The sequence below is a fragment of the Carcharhinus amblyrhynchos genome, chromosome 24 (assembly GCF_965287045.1).
Source record: "Carcharhinus amblyrhynchos chromosome 24, sCarAmb.v2.hapA, whole genome shotgun sequence".
Taxonomy (NCBI): Eukaryota; Metazoa; Chordata; class Chondrichthyes; order Carcharhiniformes; family Carcharhinidae; genus Carcharhinus; species Carcharhinus amblyrhynchos.
This window is the reverse complement of record NC_137347.1, coordinates 7,290,893-7,313,662: the sequence shown is the minus strand read 5'-3', so window position 1 is coordinate 7,313,662 and position 22,770 is coordinate 7,290,893. Positions and strand designations below refer to the sequence as shown.

Below are 22,770 nucleotides of genomic sequence, written 5' to 3'. Positions count from 1 at the left end.
AAGGGGACATAGAGTGGATTAAACTGAAGTCCAAAAGGGCAGTCAAATTCAATAATTTGCAAATATTTTCTTGTAAAACATAAAATAGCACAAGTCTGTTTTAGATTTGACCCCAATACAATTCAAAATAGGAAACTACGTCAGAAGCCAGTCTATGACTTCATTATTTCTGAGGAGATTAATGACAACGCGCGAAAAGTCAAGGCACTGTAATCAAGAAACAATGGACGATGATTAAGCTTTAATCTTGTATGTAAAATTAATCACACTGCATTCAGCGTGGACTAATGTAAGCATCAGGGCAATCAATCCCTAAGAATGGTCATTACTTGAAATTAACGCTTTCACAGAAATTGCCATGGAAGATGTATTTGTTGGAGTAGACAAGATGGTAGTCAGTCGCTCCCCTTACACAGAAAGGTTTTACAACCTATGTTTCAAATTGATAGCTTGAAGGTCACAGATTGATGAGATACACATCAGCGCAATGATTACACTTTGTACTCTGGCATTAATGTCCCAACACTTGGAGCCTTGCGACATTATTCCCCTTCTTCAAAAGCCTCAACAAGTCTCATCAGCTGGACCTTCACCAATCTCTCCATTAATCATTCCAAACTCCTGTTCAGGTCCAACTCTTCCTTAGGGAAATGCCATATTATTGTGTTAAAATTTGCCAAGCAGGTTTTAGCCTCAATCTTAAAAACAAAAAAGTAGCTGAAAGATTGAAGGTTAATAAAGATCCAGTCTTACTGAGTGGTGCCTCACCACATGCTGAGATGCGCTTGTCCTGTTCCCCACAATCAATGTGGGATAATCAAAATGTCTGGTCTGACTGAGATGAGGACATGGAAACCTTCATGTTTAGAATACTAAGAAGCCCAGCTCCTGTCTGTTTACCCGTCCAGTATACTGTACACCACATCTGGATCAGAATAATGGCAATAGCATGGGGTTCGATTCCATTCCGGCTGAGGCAGACTTGGGGTTTGCCTCCTGGTCCAACCCAGAGTTTAAAAAGTCATGACACTCTGCTGTGGTTCAGCGAATAATCATCAAGGATCTGCCTTTGAGCAAAGAACTCAGGAAGAGGATGACTGTTTTGAAAGAGTCTCCTCCCCACTAAGACCTGAAAAACTGAATAAAACTAGAGTTTTTTTTAACATTTGCCTCGCTTTTCATCTTTACAATCATAATACTGAACTAAAGTTTGCTCCCAACTTTATGAATCTTCATATCCCACCTTAGCCTTCAACCCTGCAAGGTGCGGGAAATTAATGAAGCAGCCAGTGCTTTCAGAATAGAGACAAGAGTCAATCATCTCCTACAGATGACAACTGGGACACATTATTTGCTGCTAGTACTGGGCAGCAATCTTCTTTTGTATGAACAGAATGTAGGATTGCTTTCACTGATCAGAAATTCATTCACAATTCATAAATGCATTTTTAGAGTTCCTCAGTTAATTGCCCATCATCCTGCCTCTGTGTTCACAGAAATGGCTCCAGGCATTCAAGATAACAACAATTCTCGGTCCTGTTAAAACATGACTGTATTTGTCCCTCCATGCCCACTTAAGCATAGGAACAAGTTGGTTGAGAAAACCAAGTACCAATCTGTTTTTCCTTCACTGAACAAACTCCTAAATCTCCAAAATGGCGAGCAGGAAGCACACATTGCATATAAGTCAGAAATGTGGCACCCACCATGACTGATACAGGCAAAAATAAAAAGCATCCAGGACTATGGCATTAGGCTCTTTCCATACTCAAATAAGGGGCTTATTGTCCTTCTGAGCACTCTGAAATTTTAGGTTGTCTTTAATAAATTTGGGCCAGTTTTAGCCTCATGACCTATGTGTGGCCCAATAATAGGGTCAGTGCAGATCATAATGAACAAGGAAACTAAATGGTTAAAGTATATTTACCCAAACATGGATCCAGCGATCCCTTCCCTATGCAATGACCTAATCTTCAGGCCCAGACCCATCCTTCACAACACAAGGACAGGTACAACCTCAGTATACAGTGACTCTTGGTGTTTGCCTACTGAGAAACTATGCACAGCTTGATGCGGCGACACACAAGATGGCCATCAAGATTAGGGCGGTGTTGCCTGGTGAGTTGCCAGGCAACCAGCAAGTTGCCTGGTGAGATCTCATTGCAAGTAAGAACTTGGTCATTTCTTCTCAGCCTTTTGACTAAGGTCAAACATGAGATCAAACCCAATACAGAGTATACTGCATTTTCTTGTCAACTTGGATCTTGTTTGTCTCTTTGATGGGGACCACGAATTGAATTCAACTGGAATTTGAATTTGGTTTTTGGAGCAAGGAATGGATTTGGGTTTACTCGGTCCATTCTAAGCATTGGTTTTATAATTTTAAGGATGGAATAAAAAATTTTAAAAACTTGGTCATCACACGAGACACACCCTCGGTGTTGCTATACACATTAAGGTCAGACCCATTCCTTATTCCTGCGCTGTGGCAATCACCTCACCATTTGGAGGTCAAAAATGGACTACATTCACATGAATGTGATGTACAAACCACTAGATAAATAAAGGGGGTAAAGATAAGGCCCTCACCGCCCTAATCTTGATGGCCATCTTGTGTGTCGCTGCATCAAGCTGTGTATAGTTTCTCAGTAGGTAGGCAAACACCAAGAGTCACTGTATACTGAGGTTGTACCTGTCCTGTGTTGTGAAGGATGGGTCTGGTCACTTTACCACAAAGTAGTTGGACCTGTCCCCCTTGGAAAAAGTTATGCAGAGAAACACCTTTGACCACAAGTCATGACTGGCACATTCCAAAGACCAAGACTACATGCTGAGGGATGCACTAAAGCTTGGGGCAGACATGGCAGAAGTGCAGTGTGAGAAGGTTACTGTCAGCCATGATGGAGTGGAATAGTATAGAACCTCCTCGGGTTGTATGACTTGCATGTAATATTCAGTGTATATATTCAATGTATCACAACTGTATTGAAGCAGCTCAGAGCACAACTTGATCAATATGGACAAGTAAAATATCATTGCGCCAACAGCAATGATCATTTTTGACTGTGTTGCAGCAACATGATCTATGTCAGTAACTTGAATATTATTGCACTTCATGTGATGGCCACTTTAAAATGTTCGTCATGTTCTTTCAGATATTTTAGGAATAGTGTATATTTTTGTAAATAAAAGTTAAGTGTCTGCAACTTGCAAACTCCATGACAATGATAAAGCCCAATATTACATGTGTTTTGGGCTGAGTCCCCAGGTTTTGGGCCAAAACTGAATTTTATGCTACAAATGTTTCCATTATGCAAATCTACGAATTAAATTTCTGAAGGTCAAGTGATTAAAGAAAAAATGGGGTCGAGCTTAGTTGTGTAACGAACATTTTCTTTGCTGCACATAACCATGTAAAGCCCACTATTTTCATTAAACCGCAAAACCCAAAGAATACGCTGCTGTAAAAAGGAAATGCTTGCATTTGTGTGGTTACTTGTGTTTCTCGGAGATAGCTCAGTTACTTTTGGAACGTAGTGACTTCTGTCAGCTAGCAATGGTGATCACATTGTAGATACAAAGATCGCATCAACAGCTTACTAAATAGATTGTTAAGTGGATTGTCCTTGGTAATATTGGAGACAGGGCTAGACCTTTAATATTGGAACAGTGCAATGGTGACCTTCAAAATTCATCTCAAAAATGAACTGCCTCTTCTGAAATCTAATATCTGCAACACAGCACTGGCCGAGTATGAAGTTAAAACCTGTCATTCAGTACAACCAACTAAACCAAGCTGACACTATCTTAAAGCAAAACATAAATCAACAACACATCAATTATTGTCCCCAGAGATAGGTTTTGCACACAAGAGGAAGGTGCCAAGAGTAGGACACAAAGCTTCTCGAGGCTGCTTTGTAGTTTAGTAAGATCATGGCTAACCCTTATCATTCCCATAGTGCTTAAATCCCCTTCAGTCTCATCAAATGTCACATGTAGTGGAGCCTTCGGATATCTGTTTCAGATTTCGTGTTCATCAGGTTCAGATGAATTTTGATGAGTGAACATTCTGGGCAGGGTTTTTAGGCCCCAGTGGAAGTGGGGGATAGGCCTGAAATTACCAGCTGGGCAATGAGCTGGTTTCCAACTTCATTCCCGAATATTTTTTGCTGAGGTAGGTTCGTGACCAGCAGAGTTACCACTCTTTTTGGGACCAGCTGGGTTACCCGGACCCATGAAGCGGGTACCAGAATTGGCTCATTAAGAGCCTTGTTTAACAGCAATTCAAGGAGGCCAATTAGAATTTCTCAGTGAGGTGGGCACTTGGTAGCAGGCCAAGGGCGAGGGAACTGTTTGAGCACTCAATGCAGGCTTAGAGGCCTGTATTCCTGGGTATGAGAATAGCCACCACACCCCAGGTGGCCTCGCTGTCAAGAACTATTTTTTTTAAATTTAAAGTTTCAAACAGGGTAGTGAGAGGGCACCTCACATGCAAAGTATTTACCACCCATCGCAGTTTACTGCTCTTCACAACCTGGAAGAATTGGTCCTCTACATGCCACCTACTGCCATTAATTGGACAAAGAGGTGACACCTCCATGAAAATCCTAATTAGTGACTATTGCCTGATAGGGCTAAGTTTGGCCTCCACCCCGGATAGTCCTGAATCCTGGTTCCCAGCCCCAGAAGGAAATAAACCAACCAGTTGTGTCAATATCCCCATGCAGCAGGAAGGGGCGAGTATAAACAATGAAAAAGTTGTTTGACCTTTCTAGAGATTCCAGGTCTCTAGCGTAATAACACGTTGATCCAAGACAACAACTTAACTTCTTCTATTCATAATTCAACACTTAACCCTCCCTTTGCTCCCTTAATAAGATTGCCACAAGGAGGTGGTGAGGTGAATAGCGTAGATGCGTTTAAGAAGAAGCCAGATAAGTACATTTGGTTTGATTCTTGATCATCACTACACGTAGATGGATGGATATTGATGGCAAGATAAGCGCAAGATGAAGGAAAGAATAGAAGGATATGCTGACAGGGTTAAATGAAGAGTGGCAGGTGGAGGCACAAACTAGCAAGTAGTCTCTTAGCAACAACAAATTAAAGAACAGCCGGAAGACAAACGCTATCTAGGAACTTTAATACAGTTGAACCACTAATGGTCAACTCTCCCAGCGGGAAGGGAAAAGCTCTAAAGTCTTTGTGACTCATTCAGTACCCCTTAAACTCCACACATGGAAAGCAACATCAAAATCAACAGATGAAGATCAGATACCAATTGCTTCAAGTTCCACAACAAAGTAAATGCTGAATGGGCACTATCTCATTATGCTTCAGAGATATGCTCTCTGTCTAGGTACCACATTAACAAAGGATTTCACTGGTTATTATTCAGTGCTGCTCACGGTATCTTACTGGGAACAAGGCAGCTTTTGTGGATGCCAACTGGCAATACAACTCAACAAACAATTAATTGTATTAATTTTGATGAGCTTTAAGGCAATAAAACACTTTTCAAAAGCCAACTGTATATTTACTCCAAGTGCCACTGTAGAATATTTTGGTCTACACTGAGGTCTTCTTTTGCTGTCATCACTGTCATTGTAAACTAAACCTTTTTTCTGTGCCACAATATCTATACTTGTTCAATTCCTGTCTTTAGGAATTGGAGAACACAAGCCGACCTATATTGGACACCTGCACAATAGGAAAGAAAAGGTTATTTTTAAATTCTGCTGCTCCCAGCTGCTACTAATAATCCACCCAGTTCTATTTGGATACTAGTGGTTGCCAAAATAAAAACCTGCAGCTGATGACAAAACCTTCTCTACCTACAGATCACCAAGTAACTCAGAAGATAAACAAAAGCCTTGAGTGGCAAAAGTTGCTGTTGCATCTCACGCACTTCATGACAGAACAAGATGCTGCTATTCGTGATTACAAGCAAATACGATATCTCAGGCTGAAAGACAGAGCAATTTTGAGAGAAGTTGCTCTCAACAAAATGATGTGCTAATAGCAAGTGTAGAACTAAATAATCAGGACTCCAGTGCTATTGTACTCCATGTCAAGCACAGAGTCTCACAAAAATACTCCAAAAGGTCAAAAGTCCCAACACATGCTTCAACTCCCTAATTCAGCAAACGTAATTAACTCTAAACTTAACCAACAAGTTCCAGGAAACAACCTATGGGGACAGAGATTCATATGCAGTAGAAGCAGCATTGAGTATTCATTTCCCTCAATAACATTTTGCACTTCACATAAGATCAAAGTTTTCTTTGTCGATGATGTGAAGGTCGCAAATTTACCCAAAGATGTAGCGTGCTCCGCCTCATTTGTTTCAGTAATGGGCTAATCAGTTAGATTTTGTGATTGCCCCAATTGCAGTGGCAAGCATAATTCAAGGTGGAATTTCCCAAGATCTGACATGAAATGCCATTTTTCCAAATTGTTGCTTCATGTTGATATTTGGAGGGATGTGGTAAATTCTACCTTTAGCTAGAGAGACCATTTTTGGTTCAGAAGTGGTCAGTCATCTATCATCACTGACCAAGTCCTAATACAAGTCATGTGTCGAAACATAGTTCCTTTGTGCTTCTCAGGTGAGCACCAGAACTTGTTTTTAATTCATTCATGAGGTATGGACATTGCTGGCAAGGCCAGCATTTATTGCCCAACCCAAATTGCCCTCAATATGGTGGTGGTGACCTGCCTCCTTAAATCGCTGCAATCCGTGCTGTGTAGATACACCCACGGTGCTGTTAGAAAGGGATTTTGGCTTCCTTTGAGCACTCATTGAGATAAAGGAAGACACAATTTCAGGGAGAAAGGATTCCAGTCTGCAGCTCAGCATTATTCATTTCCATAGGGGGATAGGAAACTCACAACGGATAAATATTTTTCCCCACCTGAGAACTTCGATTAAGTCGGTTAAATCCAACCTGGCCAATTATTGCCCGATGAGTCTACACTCAATGATCGGTGAAGTGATGGGACATGTCGTTGACAGTGCTGTCAAGCAGTACCTACTCAGCAATAACCTGCTCATTGATTCTTAATTTAGGTTCCACCACGATCAGTCAACTCCTGATCTCATTACGGCCTTAATTTAAACATGGACAAAAGAGCCAAGAACAGAAGGTAAGTTGAGAATGAGTGTCCTTGACATTAAGACAAGACATTTAACCAAGTCTGGCATCAAGCAGCCCGAGCAAAATTGGAGCTAATGAGAATCAGGGAGAAAAAGCTCCATTGGTGGAGTAATACCTAGCACAAAGGACGATGGATATGGTTCTTGGAGGTCAATTATCTCAACCCAACACATCACTGCAAGTGTTCCTCAGGGTAGTGCCCTAGACCCAACCATCTTCAGCTGCTTCATCAATGGCCTTCTTTCCATCATAAGATCAGAGGGTGGGATGTTTACTGATAATTTTATAATTTTCAATATGATTTGTGAATTCTCAGATACTGAAGGAATCTGTGTCTGTCTGTAGCATGATGTGGACAATATTCAGGTTTTGGTTGATAAGTGGCAAGTAACATTTGCACCACACAAGTGCTAGGCAATGACCATCTCCAGAAAGACAGAATCCAACCATCTCCCATGACATTTAATGGCATTACCATCACTGAATAATCCACTATCAACATCCTGGGGGGTTACCATTGACCAGAAACTGAACCATAGCCATGTAAATATTGTGGCTACAAGAGTGGTCAGAGGCTTGGAATCCTGCAGAGAGAAACTCACCTCTGACTCTCTCCCAGTGGCACAGTGGTTAGCATTGCTGCCTCACAGTGCCAGGGACCCAGGTTCGATTCCCAGCTTGGGCCGTTGTCTGTGTGGAGTCTGCACGCTCTCCCCATGTCTGTGTGGGTTTCCTCTAGTTTCCCCCCCCACAGTCCGAAAAATGAGCTGGCTAGGTGCATTGGCCATGCTAAACTCTCCCTCAGTGTACCTGAACAGGTGCCGGAATGTGGCGACTGGGGGATTTTCACAGTTACTTAATTGCAGTATTAATGTAAGCCTATTTGTGACACTAATAAATAAACAAACTAAATTTCAAACTAATGCCTATCCACCATCTACAAGGCACAAGTCAGGAGTATAATGGAATACCCTGGACTTCGCTGGATAAGTGCAGCCCCAACAACACTCGAAGCTCACACCATCCAGGGCAAAGCAGCTATCTGACTGGCAGTCCTTCCAGCACCTTGAACATTCACTCCCCCAACATCAATGTACAATGGGGGCTGTGAGAATCACTGACAAGATGCATTGCAGCAATACACCAAGATTCCTTTTACAGCACCTTCTAAACCCGCAGCCTCTTCCACCTAGAAGAACAGGGGCAGCAGATGACCACCGCCTGGAAGTTCCTGTCTAAAGCACGCACCATCATGACCTGGAACTATATCGCCATTCTTTCACTGTCATTTGATCAAAATCCTCAAACTCCCTTCCAAACAGCATAGTGAGTGTTCCTACAACACGAGTTGCAGCAGTACAGGAAGGTAACTCACCACTACCTTCTCTTCTCAACAACAGACCAATGGCTTCCTTTTGCAGCTTAACAATTCTGTGATTCAAGGATGAGTAACAATTCTGGCCTTGCCAGCAAAGCCCACATCCCATGAGCGAATAAAAACAGATGTGTGGTGACGAGTAAGCTTACAAGAACTTGACTTATACTTCTGGAACATAAAGACTGTTTGCAAATTCCAAGGTGTATTGAACAGATTCTCAAAGAGGAAATTCAAACGATGGAGAAAACCATAGGTTAAATTCTTAGAGAGCAATTTTCACAAAGATTTTTTAGCAAGGACATCAGGTGAAAATTTTCCAAATCACTCTTTTAAGAAAGAGGAAAGTCACCAGAAGCACGTAGGGTGAACAAACTACAATAAAAAAAAGTTACTGGAAGGTGTAATCTGAAGGCTATAACTGATTTAACATGATGGTACCAACCTTAACGGGATTACAAATAAGCAAGTGATCTGTATCCTGACAGGGAGAATACATGTAGACCATTCACCCAGGTCACCAATGCAACGATTCAGTTTAGGCACCCGTCCCATAGCACGTGTGTACTTCTCATTGATGTGAATGCTTATATATTCCATGCAGACATTTTAGCATTTGATAGGGCTGCAATATGATGGACAAGAAATGAATGCTCTTTGCAACATGTTACCTGCTATATAGGCAACCAGACACATTTTTAAACATGCAATGGCCAAGCCAGAAAAATGCTTTAGTCAATTTTCATAAGGAAACTGACAACTATTTCAGGTGTAGGCCCTGCAAGATGGTGGCACAGTAGTTAGCACTGCTGCCTCACAGCTCCAGGGGCCTGGGTTCGATTCCCAGCTTGGGTCACTGTCTGTGCAGAGTCTGCATGTTTTCCCTGTGACTGCGTAGGTTTCCTCTCTCAGTCCAAAGATGTTTGGGTTAGGTGCATAGACTATGTTAAATTGCCCTTCAGTGTGCTGGGATGCATGGGTTAGAGAGGTTAGTGGGGTAAATATGTGGGACTTTTGGGATAGGGCCTGGGTGGGAATGTTATCGGTACAAACTCAATGGGCTGAGATTACTTTCAGCAAAATCTACTGCCTGCCATTGGCTGGAACATCACCAAAGGGTGTTTGTATTTGGGTGCCTGTAATGCTGAGATATTGTAGGGTTTCTATGAAGATTAGTTTGCCCTGAAACAGTCACTAACCAATCACTCCACCGGTGGCTGCTGTTACATCCCAGACTGATCACCTCCCCTCCCAAATCAGCCTTGTTCCCTCATGCTCCAAAATGCACCAATACCCAGCATCCCAAAGACTTTGGAAGTGATATTGTACAGTACTGGCGATCGGGCTCAGCGCAAACATTTGGCTGTCATGTTTTCTTGCAGCCATAAGCAGCAAGAACTTTACAGTCATACCTGTTTGTTTTATGGATATAACATGTTTAAACTTCAACTGCTGCTTCCCATTCATTCCACAGCAACATTAAAAAAAATCCCAAAACCTTCAAAGCCACACAGTCCATCAGAGAACAGGTCCATTGACAGAATAGCGCTATCACCAGGGGGCAGCAGCCAAGTGGACAAAATAGAACACTAAAAAGCACTGAATTTCCTCTGATTTAAACTACAAATTCTAATACCTCAGCATTACAGGCTCCCAAATTCAAACGCACTTCGGTGACATTCCAGCCTATGGCAGGCAATAGATTTTGCTGAAAATAATCTCGCTTGTACTTCAGTTTGTCAAAGATCTCCATGCTTCTCTTTTCTTAAAGAGTGATTTGGTAAAGTTTCATTTGATTTCCTTGGTAATGTTTCTTCCATGGAAATTCAAATCATAAACAATTGAAGCCAGCACTAACATTCAGTCTCCCTGAAAGTAAAGGCATCTTTTTCGATGTCCCTGAAACAACTGGAATGTCAGTGTCCAACTCCTACAGGCATTCCTGGTAAATTCTGCACCCCTAAATGGTCCTGACATACTGCTAGCCCCAACAATTTTCTCACAGCCACAGAGACACTGCTCACGAACTGCAGTCCTACCTCAATTAAAATTAGGTACCTTGTAGATCACTTGATGACTGAAAACATCAAGGAAGTGCAAAACCATTTTACCAACTTTTGAAAGTAAAAAGAGGAAATATTTCTTCTACCTGAATACGGTTCTGCTTCTGTGGACATTTCACAGCTCAGTGCTGAATTCTGCCATCAGCTTCTTAACAAGTTCCTGCTTATACAAAGATCCTGTGACATCACTGTACTCATTTTACAGGCAGAACTAGTCAATCACTGAGTTACTCAGTTACTCAAACACCAAACGCATCACTCACAACAAATACCTTTAATAGATTAAATGAGGCATGTCACTGGAAAACTTGGTCACTTTCCAATTCTGCCTTTTTATATAACCCAACTGGAAGGGAAAATGGAGAAATAAATGAAATAGTGATTTAATCTCCAATACTCTTTTCTCGGGCTGTGGGAATGCTAATTTTTTGTTTACAAATGCACGATGCATAACACTCTGCACACACAACGACTAGCAGACACAGGCATCACTGGTGAAGGACTACTGGAATAATAAAATCGCATAAGTAGAAGAAGCATTATCCACTCTTTTCTTGAGCTCCTAAGAAAACAATCCTCAGAGTGCCTGTGTGAGATCCAGGACTAACTGCGAGATGCATTTGTGGGAAAAGGGTTTTTAAAAGTTTTAAAATTTTTTTTATTTATTAGTGTCACAAGGCGGCTTACATTAACACTGCAATGAAGTTACTGTGAAAATCCTCTTGTTGCACACTCCAGCGCCAGTTTGGGTACACTGAAGGAGAATTTAGCGTGGCCAATGCAACTAACCAGTTTGGGGCACGTCTTTACTCTAATCAGTCACTAAATATCAAGAGTCATAGGATCATGCAGCATGCGAGGAGCATATATCCAATTTTTTTTTGGAAGTTACTGTTGCATCTATTTCCCGTTTGTCTTTGACAACTCTTTCCAGAGAGTAACACTGCACAAAAATAATTCCCCACAGCTCACTTCACCCACCCTCTGGTTATATTGTTAATTACTTTAAATCTGTGTCCTCCGGTTACTGAACCCGCTTCTTGCAAACCCCCAACAGCCCACCACCCCATCCCCTCAGCAGGGGATACTGTTTCTCACTTTCGACATTCAGGCACTCATGCCTTCGTTGACGCAAGGTTTGATCATTTGAATGCAATCCTGACTGATCTCCCATATTCTTTCCTCAGTACTCTGCTGCCCATGTCTTAACTTGCAACAAATTCCATTCCCCTGTCGCCCTTATGCCCATTGACTAACATTAGTACCCAGTCAAGCAAAGTCTTCATGTTAAAATGCTCATCTTCTTTTCCAAATGCCTCATTGGTCCTGGATCCTTATTTCTGTAATCTCCCTCTGTCTCACAACCCTCGAGTTATCTGTATTCTTTGCATTCTGGTCTCTTGTGTATTGCCAATTTCATGGCACCTTTTTGCAAGCTGTCCCCAACATACCCTGAAATGAGCTTTGTCTGAAGTGTGCAATAAACAATACTTTTCACAGTTTATCAACAAACATGACGATAATAAATCAAATTTTAGTTGCTTTACCATTGGTGACTGTGCCTTTAGTTTCTCAGATCCCAAGTATTAGAATATCCCCATTTCCTCTGCACCTCTCACCTTGGCTTCCTTCCTTTAGGCACTCCTTGAAACATACTTCTTTTACAAGCTTTTCATCATCTGATCGAATGGACCCGATTTTACCATCACGGTGCACCCGTTTTTCTGGCACGAAAACTTGATAAAGTCAGCCATGAGATGAATAGTGTGATCCACAGCCACCTCCATGCCGGTTCCCCCTTTACCAAGACCCAAAAATGGCCACAATTGGGACTGCACCAAAACAGCTAGTTAAATGTATTTGCATGTATTTAAATTGACATAATGGGCAACATGCCCAACTTTACTGGCACTTCCCTCTTTATCATCGCATTTGTCCATCCGGAATCAGCACGAAATAGACATGCTCCATATAAATCCAATTCGGGCACTCCATCAGTGAAGGTTAGTGAAGAGGTAAGTGTCTAGCATCAGATCGCTCTATGCTTGAGATCAGTGGATGAGTGGGGTGGCCACTGCCATCCCTCCTGTGATTGGGGTGGGGGGGTTGGTTGGTCCGCTGTCACTTTGCTGTAATCAGTGGGGAAAGGGAAAGTGGTCCACCGCCACTCTGCCTGTGATCAATTGGGGGTGGGGGGGGGGGGGTGGGATCTGCTGCCAGTCTGCCTATGGTTAGTGAGGGGTGGGGGTAGGGGTGGAGAGAGAAGCGGTGTCCGCTGCCATTCTGCTTGAGATCATGGGGGGCAGGGGAGAGGAGCCCATGATTAGCCTGGGTGGCGGAGGGGTGAGCAGATAAGGGGTTCAATAATGTTATGGTGGTGGGGCAATGACTGTGGGGGCTGGGGGAGGCATTATCCAACCTGGGAGGGATGTGGCAGAGGAGCAGCATTCTATAATTTTTTTTCTGCGCATGCACAGTTGGAGGCACCAATTGGAGCTACAGGGTTTTGGGCGTGTGCTTGTACAGGCAGAGTGCATGTAGGGGCACCTGAGAACAGGTCTAAAAATCGGATTTGAAACACTCCCAGTTTTAATTCTGCCCAGCACTTAGAATCAAAATAGTAGAATAAAGCCCAATATCTCCTTATGTGACTTGGAGTCACATTTTGCTTTCTAATGTTCCGGTGAAACACCTTGGGACATGTCATTATGGCATAACATAAATCCACATTTTTGTTGCACTCATCAAAAAACCTTAATAATTTTGAACATTTCTATTAAATCGCCCCTTAATCTTCTCGAATGAGCACAATACAAAGTTCTCAGCTCTCTTCAAATACTGAAACATCTCGTCCTGGATAGCATTCTGATAAATTCCTGCATTTCTTCCAGGGCTTTACTCATTTACCCTAAAGAGTGATGCCCAGAATTCTGCCCAATACTTCAGCTGAGACCAAACCAGCTATTTGTGAAGGTTTAACTTAACTTCCATGTTTTGTTTTATTCCATGGCTCTGCTTAGAAATCCAAGGGCTTGGTGGTGAGCCTTATCATCTTGTCCCTGCCACCTTCAAAAATTTGTTTAGGAGGAGGAATCTTTTGATTTGAAAAAAAGGCACTCTTACACATTACAGATGGGAGAGCTACCTTCTGGGAAATCTGGCCCAAAATGTTAGTTTTCACATTTAGAATGACAACACCCAGTTCTACCTCACCAGCACCTCTCTCAAACCCTTGACTGCCTTGAAATTAATACTGGATCAGAAATTTCCTCCAACTAAATATTAGGAAGACTGAAGCCATAGTCTTCAGTTATGGCCAGAAACCTTAGTCACGGACTCAATCCCCCTCCTTTGCAACTGTGTGAGGTTGAACCAAACTGTCTGCGATCTTGGTGTTATATTTGACTCCAAGATGATCTTCCAACCAATATATCCACACAAGACTGCCTATTTCCACGTTAGCATAACATCACCTGATTCCACACTTGCCACAACTCATTTGTTGTCATAGAGCTTTTTTTTAAATTGATTCATGGGATGTGGGCATCGCTGGCGGGCCAGCGTTTATTGCCCATCCCTACTTGCCCTTGAGAAAGTGGTGGTGAGCTGCCTCCTTGAATCGCTGCAGTTCACGTGCTGTGGGTTGACCCACAATGCTGTTAGGGAGGGAGTTCCAGAATTTTGACCCAGTGACTGTGAAAGAAGGGCGATACATTTCCATGACAGGATGACGAGTGGCTTGGAGGAGAACTTTCAGGTGGTGGTGTTCCCATGTATCTGCCCTTGTCTTCTATACGTAAGGTGCTGGCTAAGGATCTACACTGCATCTTGTAGATAGTACACATCGCTGCTACTAAGCGTTGGTGGTGGAGGGAGTGGATGGTTGTAGATGTGGTGCCAATCAAGCTTTGTCCTGGATGGTGTCAAGCTTCATGAGTGTTGTTGGAGCTCCACCCATCCAGGAAAGTGGGGAGTATTCCTTCACACTCTTGAATTGTGCCTTGTGTTAGACAGGCTTCGGGGAGTCAGGAGGTGAGTTAGTTGTCGCAGTATTCCTAGCCTCTGTCTTGTAGCCACTGTGTTTACATGGCAAGTGCAGTTGAGTTTCTTGTCAATGGTAGCTCCATTGTGAATGTTGACAGTGAGGGATTCAACAATGAGAACACTATTGAGTGTTAAGGGGCATTCATGTCTTTTTATCTCTACACTTAACAATTCTAATGCACGGCTGGCTACATTCCCACATTCCATAAGATTGAGGTCATCCAAAACTCTGATGCTGCCTGTGTCATAACTCTTACTTTTCACCCTATCTGTAACTGCAACACTATATTCCACATCTTCTCCTTTCCTTTTCCACTATGTACTCTATAAATGGCATATTTTTGTCTGTATGGCAACACAAGAAACAATGGGCCCGATTTTACCATCAAGCTGCACCCGTTTTCAGGCGTGAAAACTTGGTAAAGTTGGGCGTGAGGTGAATAGCGTAATCTACGCCCACCTCCATGCCAGATCCCCCTTTATCAAGGCCCAAAAATGGCCACGATCCGAACCGTGCCCAAAATGGGCGAGACGGCCTTTTAAATGTATTTGCATGCATTTAAATTGAGTTAATAGGCTGGACACCCAATTTTACCGGCACTTCCCCCTTTACCACCGCATTCGCCCATCCAGAATCAACGCGAAACAGACATGCTCTACAAAAGTCCGATTCAGGTGCTCCAGTTAGTGAGAAGATAAGTGCCGAGCATCTGACGGATCTCTGCTTGAGATCGGCGGGGAAGGAGGGGGTGGGGGTAAGGTGGTTTCCGCTGCCACTCTGCCTGAGATCAATGAGGGGGGAGGGAGGATCCGCTGCCACTGTGCCTGAGATCAATGAAGGGGAAGGGGGATCTGCTGCCATTCTACCTGAGATCAGTAGGGGTGGAAGAGGGGGGGACAGAGGCCTGCCATCAGTCTGGGTGGTGGAGGGGATGGAAGGATAAGAGGATCAGTAACGTTGTGGGGATAGAGAAATGTCTGCGGTGGGGGGGCAGTCAGGCAGAGGCATTATCCAGCCCGGGAGCGATGGGACAGGTGCTGGAGCTGCAGGATTCCGGGCCCATTAAGCCAATCCACAGACTTGTGCAGCGTAATTTGGGCTCGCTGATATTTTTTCAGGCAGAGTGAATAAGGGGGCACCTCAGAATGGGTCTAAAAGTCAGATCTGAAACACTCCCAGCTTCAAGTCCACCCAAGCACTTTGAATCGAAATGATAAAATAGAGCCCAATATCTTTCACTCTATCCCAGTACAAGCAACAATAATAAATCAAATCAAACTCATCACCTCTGCACTTGCCAAACCAGTCAAGAAATTTCTCAATTTAAAATTCTCATCCTTGTTTTCCAATTCCGCCATGTCCACCAATCTCTGTAATTCCTCCGGCATCACCATCCTCAAAGATATCTGCACTCTTTTATTTCAGGCACCTTGAGTGTATCCAGTTATAGGTGTTCCATTATTGGTGGCTGAGCCTTCCATTATTGGTGTCTGGGTGCTAAACTCTAAAATTACCTTCCTTAACTCTTCCATCTCTCTACCTGGCTACTTCCTTTAAGGCAGGTCTTAATACCTACTTCTTTCACCAAGCTTCTGGTGATAGACTCACATCCCCTTGCGAAGCACCTTAAGATGCTACATAAATAAAAGCTTTTGTTCTTGTAGCAAGTTTTTCAGTATATTATGCCGCACTTTCTGTGCATGCATCCAACAAGTCATTTGCAACAGGTTTTTTTCTGAGCAGTGCTAGCTTCAAAGATCGATACTGTAATCAGACAAATTACCATTTGGACGGTGGCACACTGATTAGCACTGCTGCCTCACAGCACCAGGGACCCAGGTTCAATTCCGGCCTCGGGTCACTATGTGGATTTTGCATGTTCTCCCAGCGTCTGCATAGGTTTCTTCTGGGTACTGTGGTTTCCTCCCCAGTCCAAAGAGATGTGGGTTAGGTTGATTGGCCATACTAAATTGCCCCTTAGTGTAAGGGGGACTAGGAGAGTAAATATGTGGGAAATGGGGACAGGACCTGGGTGGGATTGTTGTCAGTGCAGGCTCGATGGGCCAAATGGCCTCCTTCTGCACTGTAGATTCTATGATTCTTGTTTTCATAGAATCCCGAAAGTGCAGAAAGAGACCCCCCATCTGATCCACTGAGTCTGCGCCAATTCTCACAGAATATCATACCCAGGGCTTCTCCCCCACCCTAACCCTATAACCTCACACAGACAAGGGTAGAATGTGCAAACTCCATACAAGGCCAGAACTGAACCCAGGTCCCTGGCGCTGTGAGACAACAGTGCTAACCATGCATACGCTACCATGACTCCCCCAGATTTTAGGCATTGTTTTGTTTTTGTATCCAACATAAGTAGTGTGCACTGTGATCAGGAACATTCATTCAGTTTTCTCGTCAATACAGTAGCACTTAGGGATCTTAAATGCAAATTCTAATTACTCATTTATTTCAGTATGCAAGTTGAACAACTCATTATCCCATGCAAACTATTACACGTTTTGAAGCATGCTTATTATTCTTCTAAAGCTGCTTTGTAAATTATACCATTGCAAACAGCTCACAGACTTTGCATTTGCACCCCACCAATGGTTCTCAGGAATAAACACATTGCAAGGTAGAAGAGAGTGAATTATTCAACAAGTAAAATATTTCTACAGAGACAAACAAACTAAAGAGTGTGGCTGGAATTTTCCAGTCTCGTATGCCCCGCCATCGATGCCAGCGAGAACAGAGAATCTGGTGTTCAGCCAAATCTCCAATTACTGCAGCGGGCTGGAGAATCCCAGCCTCGGGCAAGGTCGGAGAATTCTGGCCAGTGTCTTTAATTTCAAACAAAATATTCCTAAACTTACTGTAGGGCCTGGTCTGTGTTGTGGTACTAATGTCAGCAATAAAAGGCACAGGGTTGCACAGTGGCACAGCCTCACAGCGCCAGGGACCCGGGTTTGATTCCCAGCTTGGGTCACTGTCTGTGCAGTGTCTGCACGTTCTCCCTGTGTTTGTGTGGGTTTCGTCCGGGTACTCCAGTTTCCTCCCACAGTCTGAAAGATGTGCTAGTCAGGTGATTGGCCATGCTAAATTCTCCCTCCATGTTGCCGAACAGGTGCCAGAGTGTGGCGACTTGGGGAATTTCACAGTAACTTCATTGCAGTGTTAATTTAAGCCTACTTGTGGCACTAATAAATAAACTTTAAACTTCAACCATCAGCTAAGAATCCCTGAAGTAGGGAGGAGAGCAAAAAAAAAATTGCCACGATTCACTCAATCATTACTCAATGAGCCCTGCTGGAAAATGTGCAGAGGAGGCAATAGCCAGCAGTCACCAGGTTCAATTACAAACAGGGATGTTTAAATTCAATCCGTAATGGTTTGTTTCAAAGGAATCTCTGCCTTTGCAACAACCTATGCAATGGCAGTCAGGCCCTTAAGACTTAAGAGACTCAAAACATTTTGTCAATTTGGAGTTACAATGATAAATTCTCAAATGATTGTAAAGATTAATGTTGGTAAAGATCATTATTTAGCTGGTATAGCTCATCCTTTCACAGAAACCTAGTCCCCAACACAGCATCTAATCACCTCTTTAAATGCTTCAATAAATATCCTTAAATTAAGAACAGCAAAGCAATTTTATCTTAATTCAGTTTGCTATCTATAGCTGATTCAACAAATACGTAAATACAATTTAACAACTAACAACATAAGGGAGATAAATTGAGGAGAATTATGAAAATAGTCTTTAGACTAATTTTGGTTATATTTGTCTTAGCTGCATTATACTATGCTGTTAACAAACTTCTATTATGTTTTTAACTACTTTCATTTTCCACCTTGCCTTGTTTTCTATTATGGTTTCTTCAACCCCTGTTTCAAATTGCTTCGTTTTTTTTAACTCCTCCATTTATTTTTGTGCTACCCTTATCACTGTGTTTTTCTCAGAGGTTTGCATGTTTGTCAGTTAAACAGAGCCTAAACTTCCATAGCCGGTCTTAAATTTCAACTATTTCCAGAATAGGAATTTATTAACACAGTAAGCAACCTTTTTTTGAACTTGGCTAAACATAAAACTAGACTCTGAAGATGATTCCTTCATTTTTCACAAAGATCATTCTGCTTGCGGCCAAGGAGAAAAAAAATCATATCCATGAAGATATTAGGTTTATACTTGTAATCGCAAATGCAACACAAGTTACATAACCAAGGGTTGGGAGTAGATCAAACAAATATGGTTCCAGCTGTATGAAATGGCACAGACTGTGTGCAGTAAAGCTACACTTTTAATCCATTCTGCACAGATACATCATGGGGGTGATGTATGGGGTATAGTTATCATTGGCTAAGCCAGTAGTTATCGCCCATCCCTAATCGCCCTTCAGAAGATGGATTAAAAACTATTTGTACTACTCCAGCACAACAGCACCACAGTTATTTGTTATTTCTTTCAACTCATTTAGTGTTTGACATAACAAACAAATGTAGCCACAATTTGCTAAACGATGGATTAAAAGATGGTAAGCTTGGGGAAATGAAACAGCCTAATATAAAACAGAATCTCCCGACAGTGCAGGAGAAGGTCATTTGGTCCAGTGAGTCTGCACCCACTCGCTGAAAGAGCATCTTACCCAGGCAAACTACCCGCCCCACCCCCCCAACCCCACCCCAATCAAGGAAAATTGCAAAACATTTAAAATTAAATTTAAAATTAGACACAGTATCATGAAATCCAGATTTGCAATTGGCTAACAGTTTATCAGTGAAAGCAAAATTCCAGGAGCACATTAATTTGTGGCCCAGTCCCCGTTGCTTCACGTCTACCTGAGTGGATAGCTGAAGGGCATCTTCAACTTTTGTTTGAGAATAGGTGGCTTGAATGAGGATTATATAATGCTGTGAAGTGACAATGATGGTGTGTGATATCATAATGTTCCCCAGTGCATTGCCAGGGAGACAGCAGGGACTATCCAGTGTTTCAAGCACAAATTTAGTAATCATTGTACTGTGCTCTCTTTCTTTATTTCAAATCACTGATTGGTGACAACAGCAAGTGCTTGGAATTGGCACTATAGTCCCATTGCATTCTAAATTCAAATCCAGTAAAGGCGCAGAAGTAGTTAGAATATGCAATTCTCAACCATAACCACTGCTGAAGTACAGTTTTCTTTTAAAGGGAATTAAGCAATTGCTTTCAGAAAAAAATTGAATATTTAACAATCTGGCAGAAATGTAGTAGAGCAGAATTAAACTGTGCAAAAAAGCACCATTGTCAACTTAGTGAGCCGAGTACAGTAATTCAATGATGCGAAGTAACATTCTACGATTCTAACACTTCCTGAATTGAGGCAACCTCCTTGATCCAAATACAAGCTTCCCTCCATGAACTGCAGAAACTAGCTGATGTTAGCTGCCCGATTACAAATGTCCCCAGTTTAGCCTGTGAGGCTCCTCAGGTCATATTTACCATGAAAATATATGAAAATTATACTGACACAAGACTAGGCAAAATGTCACTTGCACCAGTGACTATCATCAAGACCGTGCACTAGCACAATTCTGAGTAGCAGAATTCACTGAGCATATAGTTCAGGAAACTCTCAGGTCCAATCTTTCATCTGTATCGGGTTAAAAGATCTCAGCAGTGGGCGCGGGCTGTATTAGGAGAGTGCCAATCAGTGCCTCAACATGTCTGGGCCAGGTGACGTTAAGTCAGCTAGGGTTTACATTCCTGGTTATTATCCAGCCAATATTTGGATGAAGTTCACTCAACCTGGGAACACCTGGATAACACTACAGACTTCCTAAGGCAACTCAGCACACATGGAGCGTTTGAACCAGGAGCACTCCTCGTCACAATGGATATCTCGGCACTCTACACCAGCATCCCCCATGATGACGGCATTGCTGCAACTGCCTCAGTACTCAACGCCTACAACTGCCAATTCCCATATGCAATTTTACAACTATTCCGCTTCATCCTGGACCACAACGTCTTCACCTTCAACAGCCAGTTCTTCATCCAGACACACAGAGCAGCCACGGGGACCAAATTCACACCTCAATATGCTAACATCTTCATGTACAGGTTCGAACAAGACCTCTTCACCGCACAGGACCTTCAACCGATGCTATACATTAGATACATTAATGACATTTTCTTCCTTTGGACTCATGGTGAACAATCACTGAAACAACTATATAATGACATCAACAAGTTGCATCCCATCACCAAACTCACCATAGACTACAGTCTGGAATCAGCTGCATTCTTGGACACATGCATCTCCAGTAACGACGGTCACTTCAGCACTTCACGTATCACAAGCCCACGGATAATCTCACGATGCTCCCTTCTCCAGGTGAAAGCTGGAGAAGGGAGCTGTTAAAGAAGCTATCCCCGTTAGACAAGCTCTCTGAATACACAGGATCTGGTCAGATGAGGAGGATTGCAACAGAAACCACAGATGCTGAAAGATGCCCTCATAAGAACAGGATACGGCATTCGACTCATCGATTGACAGTTCCAATGCAACACAGCGACAAACATGGGACACAGTGGACAGAGTACCCTTCATAATCCAGTGCTTCTCAGAGTGGAGAAGCTACAACATCTTCTCCGGAGCCTTCAACATGTCATTGATGAAGACGAACATCTCGCCAAGGCCATCCCCACATCCCCACTCCTTGCCTTGAAACAACTGCACAACCTCAAGCAGACCATTGCCCGCAGCAAACTACCCAGCCTTCAGGAGAACAGTGACCACGACACCACACAACCCTGCCACAGCAACCTCTGCAAAACGTACCGAATCATCGACATGGATGCCATTATATCAAGTGAGAACAGCATCCACAGGTATACGGTACATACTCTTGCAACTTGGCCAACGTTGTCTACCTGATATGCTGTAGGAAAGGATGTCTTGAGGCATGGTACATTGGGGAGACCATGGAGACACCACGACAACGGATGAATGAACACCGCTCGACAATCACCAGGCAAGAGTGTCCTCTTCCTGTTGGGAAATACTTCAGCGGTCATGGGCATTCGGTCTCTGACCTTCGGGTAAGCATTCTCCAAGGCGGCCTTCATGACACACGACGGCGCAGAGTCGCTGAGCAGAAGTTCCGCCACGAGGACAGCCTCAACCGGGATCTTGGGTTCACATCACACTGTCTGTAACCCCCATGACTTAGCTGGACTTTCAAAATCTCACTAACTGTTCTGTATGGAGACAATACACATCTCTTTAACCTTGTGCTTAATGCTCTCTCCACTCACATTGTCTGTACCTTTAAGACTTGATTACCTGTAAAGACTCGCATTATTTTGTAAATTGAGTTTGCGTCTTTATATGCCCTGTTTATGAATAGAACTCTCACTCACCTGATGAAGGGGCAGCACTCCGAAAGCGAGTAGCTTTTGTTATCAAATAAACCTGTTGGATTTTAACCTGGTGTTATGAGACCTCTTACTGTATTTACCCTAGTCCAACGCCGGCATCTCCACATCTTGACTCCCCATGCCACAGTCGTTAAAAAAGCCCACCGACGCCTCTACTTTCTTAGAAGGCTAAGGAAGTTCAGCATGTCCGCATTGACTCTCATCATAATCAAGGACCCCACGTATCCTGACCATGTTCTCTTTCACCTAAAAGTCTGAAATCACTCACCATCTCAAGAACAGCTTCTTCCCTGCTGTCATCAGTTTTTTGAATGGCCCTACCATAGTATTTAGCTGCTCTTTCTTTTCACCCTATCTGTAACTGCAACACTATATTCTGCACCCTCTCCTTCCCTTCTCTCTGTGCATGGTATGTTTTTTCTGTATACCGCAGAAGAAATAATATTTTTCACTGTATCCCTATATATGTGACAATAATAAAGTCAAGTCAAGTCAAGCGTTTCAAGTTAGGCTCACAATAGGTTCACAACTCATCTCTAAACTCTGTGGCCTGGGCCTAGGCTCTCCCTCTGCGACTGGATCCTGAAATTCCTAACTACAGGCCACAAACAGCAAGGATAGGCAACAACACCACCTCCATGATCATCCTCAACACTGCTGCCCCACAAGGCTGTGTTCTCAGCCCCCTACTATATTCCTTATACACCTAAGAC

The 22,770-nt window shown here is 43.0% G+C and overlaps 1 protein-coding gene across 4 annotated transcripts in view; it reads right to left on the bottom strand.

The window, feature by feature from the left end:
* Nucleotides 1-22,770, bottom strand: part of inpp5b (inositol polyphosphate-5-phosphatase B) — a 129,145-nt gene that overhangs the window by 76,180 nt on the left and 30,195 nt on the right. The window contains exon 1 of one of the 4 annotated variants that reach the window (XM_080211166.1): nt 10,682-10,766. The exons of the other annotated variants lie outside the window; for them this stretch is intronic. Coding sequence (XP_080067292.1) covers nt 10,682-10,709 — 28 coding nt within the window. The 5' untranslated portion in view covers nt 10,710-10,766. Of the gene's footprint in view, nt 1-10,681; nt 10,767-22,770 lie in introns of those variants that run through there. 4 annotated transcript variants of the gene reach the window in all.